At 40.2% G+C, this 3,828-nt stretch overlaps 1 protein-coding gene across 1 annotated transcript; it reads left to right on the top strand.

Annotated features, from left to right (window-relative positions):
- The first annotated feature begins 895 nt into the window (after nt 1-895).
- On the top strand, nt 896-3,147 carry LOC147122741 (interleukin-8-like). Its single transcript, XM_086003784.1, has 4 exons — nt 896-1,009; nt 1,576-1,711; nt 1,853-1,936; nt 2,639-3,147. The coding sequence occupies exons 1-4, from the start codon at nt 946-948 to the stop codon at nt 2,655-2,657; spliced, it is 303 nt and encodes a 100-aa protein (XP_085859910.1). The 5' UTR covers nt 896-945; the 3' UTR covers nt 2,658-3,147.
- Nucleotides 3,148-3,828: the final 681 nt, after the last annotated feature.

Here is a 3,828-nt window from a genome sequence, read left to right as displayed (position 1 = left end):
CATGGAAACAAATGAGAAAATGTTCTCTGGACTAAGGAAAAGTACCAGAATAGGGAATACTAATGGTGCCCACTCAAAATAAAAGGCTGGCTGGATAATATATGAACAAAACTCTCAGCCACACCGCAATGCCACAATGCAAGGCATTGGCCCCACCTTGGCTCTCACTTCTTCAGCCTCCTCGATGTGGAGGGGAAATGTTCTCCTGGAGTGCACATTGGGTGGGCAATGAGCGGAGCCATCACGTTTCCTGTCCAATGCCCGAGAATGGTTGGGCCTCGTCTACATATTTTGGGCCTTATTCAAGGAGCAGCTGAGCAGCCTTAAGATTTTCGTGGGGCTAAGAGGAGCATTCATCAATTTGATAGGAGACTGGCGGAACCTCAGGAAGGAAGCTCTGAAATTCCAGGGCCTAGCTCACATTTCACTTATACTACACAGACCTCGAGGAAGGAACTCAACCCTCACTGGTTGTACTTGTTTTTTATTCATATTATTCAGCAAGAAACAAATATTAATGAAGGACTCATTTGTAAAGTAACTTTGACTTTAATATCACTAATATTGTATGCGGCAGTATTTTCATTATAAGATGCCATGAAAATCTTCTATGATTTTCAATTGAAATTAACAGCTTATTTTAGCCACTTGGAACTGGGAAAGAAATTGATTCCGCAATAATAAAAATTCTCACTGAAGTGCTGTGATGGACTGTAATTAGCAAAACCTGTTTCTCCTTTCATTGTACTTTTAGCTAGTTTTCATTGACGTTTAGCTTTTTCATAATCCTAACCATCAGGGGAAATTCCAGAATGAGTCAACTCTTCCCAGTGAGTCAAGCAATTCTGGCTACAAATACAGCAGGTGAGCAGTGAGGAGTCAGACGCAGGCTGCAGCAGCATAACAACAGCTAGAAGATAAAGATCATCACACAAGCAAAGCACAATGAATGGCAAAGTTACCCTCGCCGTCCTCGCTCTCTTTTTACTGTCTGTGTCATCCACACAAGGTAAGAAAGATCTAGCTGCACGATATCTATACAGAACCTATAATAATAAGGGATGGATTCGGCTCTGTATTTCATTGACTGACTCAGTCACAAATATACATTTGAAGTTGTAAGTTATCAGGGAAATGCATCCTCTTTGTCTATTTATCAAAATTTATCAATATAGTTCAATATTAAAAACAGTTTGTCATGACTCTAGCCAGCAGGCTACAGGGGAGCAGGGAGTATATGTAATTGGAATTAATGAGTAAGTGTCAAAGTAGCTGAAAAATTATAGGAAACTACAAAAATAATTTTGACATCAGAAAATACAAAACACTTTATTCTTCCTTCAGTTAATTTGAGTGTTGCAAATTATTACAACAGAATTGTGAGCTCTGCCTTCAACGTTGCTTGCTGTGGTTCCAAGTTGACTGGCTGATAACAGAGAGGTGACTGTCGGGAAAATGATTAGAGGAGATAGCTAGCAGTTCAGTCCTAGTCGAGAAAATGGGCATAAGAAAAAGAGACACTCAGTTCAAATCTGAAAATAAACATCAAGGTCCTACTATTTGTTTAATTTACAGCTGCATCGATTGGAAGAACAGGAATGAACCTGCGCTGTCAGTGTATCAAAACATCCTCGAACTTCATCCATCCGAAGTTCATGGAGAGTATTGAAATTATTCCTAGTGGTCCCCACTGTGGGAATGTTGAGATCATGTAAGTGTTTGTGTCCTTTTCTGCTTCATGTATTGAAGAACAACAGTAATTATTTTAGATTGAATTAAGAGTTAAAGCTTTTCTCAGAGAGGGTAGATGGCTTGACAATTTGAAATAAATGTAATTCTTCACTTCTTTCAGTGCCACCCTTAAAAGCACGAATCGAGTCTGTCTGGATCCTATGGCCCACTGGGTGATGAAAGTCATTGACAAGGTGATCAAAAGGTAAGTTTCATTCTGTGTAGGGGTGAGGGATGGGAAGAAGGAAACTGTTCCACTTTATACCAGGCCATAGGATCAAATTCTGCTGAGTTAGATGTGGTATAAGTCAGTCACATTGATGGGTTTCTCTACATTTACTCTAACCGAGCTTTAGTAAAATACTCATGCTCACTTTCTTGTAACAGTAATCAGAGTCAAACTGAAAACCTAGCCCCCAGTGGCTCAGTGGATCAGTACACCTGGTGGCATGGTACTGACCAATATAGACCAGGAAATCTCCAGGTTTTATCTTTGGTTTGTGCTGGGTTAGCTGACTACAGCTGGAAGCTCCCAGTATTGGATTCGTAGCCCAAGGCTAGTAAGGGAAAGAAATCCGAATGGTTCTTGCTCCCGGTGGCATAGTGGTTAGCACTGTTGCCTCACAGCGCCAGGGACCTGGGTTCGAATCCGGCCTCGGGTAACTGTCTGTGTGGAGTTTGCACATTCTCCCCGTGTTTGCGTGGGTTTCCTCCGGGTGCTCCGGTTTCCTCCCACAGTCCAAAGATGTGCGGGTTAGGTTGATTGGCTATGATAAATTGACCCTTAGTGTTAGGGGGATTAAATACGTGGGGTTACGGGGATAGGGTGGGATAAGCTTGTTTTTCATAAAGATCGTTGTATGGTGCGAACATTCACTGCATTAATTAATTCTTGCATTTTCCACAGTTCCAAGAAGACTGATTGATTTCACTGAAGAGAAGCTCAATTCTGATTATCGAGAGACTAAAATACACCTGTAGAAGGTTGGGAATTTACATCTGTCTGCCTTGGCTTGGCCCAGGGTCATCACAGTCAATGAATGTAAACCTGGCTTAACTTAGCGTTCACTGTTTAAAATTGTTCTGTTTATTTAAGAATTTTATCACTTGTAACATTGAAACCTGAACATTTTTTTATTGCGGTTCAATGAAACTACGTCCCAGGCACCAAAGTAACCTGACGGACAGTAGGTGAGACATTGGATATGAAATATCAGATAGCTTGATCTATAGTTCTGTTGGATAATTATTTTTAATTGTTATTCAAACAGATTCTTAACATTTGCTGCCAGGTAGCAATGTTACAGGATGTAGTTAACCAATGAAAATGTACATTGCTCGGTATGGCAAATTGTCAGTATTATGCTTGTTATTTGAATTCAGTGTAATTTCTATTTTATTAATTATCTATATATCTCCTAAAATGGTCTATTTTGTATTTATTTATTAGTTTCAAAAAATTGTTACATTCATAATTAGAAAGTGTTTATGCAGTTGATCTGCAAATGTTTTTCTAATTATAATTCCTCTGAAGTGTTTGTCCTTAATTTATGATACAGAATTATTATTATTGTAAAGCTTGTGGCTGAATTTGTCTGACTTACAAAGATATTCTGATTTGTTTTGCAAGTTGTCTGAATTTACTGTACTTACTAAATAATGTGAGTTCTCAGCATCACAACCTTTTTGGTAGCTGTAGGGATCATCACAAAACCTTGGGCCTAGAATTTTCTCTAAATGATTTACATCTGTTGCATCTTTAAAAAGAAAAGTGTACCTTTCACTGATGACATATAGAGGGTGGCCTATAGAGGAACGTCTTAAAGGAGGAAAGAGAGGTAGAGAGGCAGAGAGATTTAGGGAGGGAATTCCAGAGCTTAGGGCCTTGGCAACAGAAGGCACGGCCACCAATGGTGGAGCGACTAAAATCAGGGATGCTCAAGAAGGCAGAATTGGATGAGCGCAGATATCTCGGAGAGTTAGAGTTAGAGTCATAGGCCTAGAAATTCAGCTGTTTGCGCCAGCCGTTAGTGCCAGATTTCCGGCGCTATCCACTTAGCGCCCGGGCAGCGCCAGATCTGCGCCTATGCCGAAATT

This window comes from Somniosus microcephalus, chromosome 2 (genome assembly GCF_052327205.1).
Source record: "Somniosus microcephalus isolate GS21.2 chromosome 2, FLI_Smic_1.0, whole genome shotgun sequence".
NCBI classification, from domain to species: domain Eukaryota; kingdom Metazoa; phylum Chordata; class Chondrichthyes; order Squaliformes; family Somniosidae; genus Somniosus; species Somniosus microcephalus.
The sequence above is the reverse complement of the archived record's forward strand: the minus strand, read 5'-3'. Positions and strand labels throughout refer to the sequence as shown.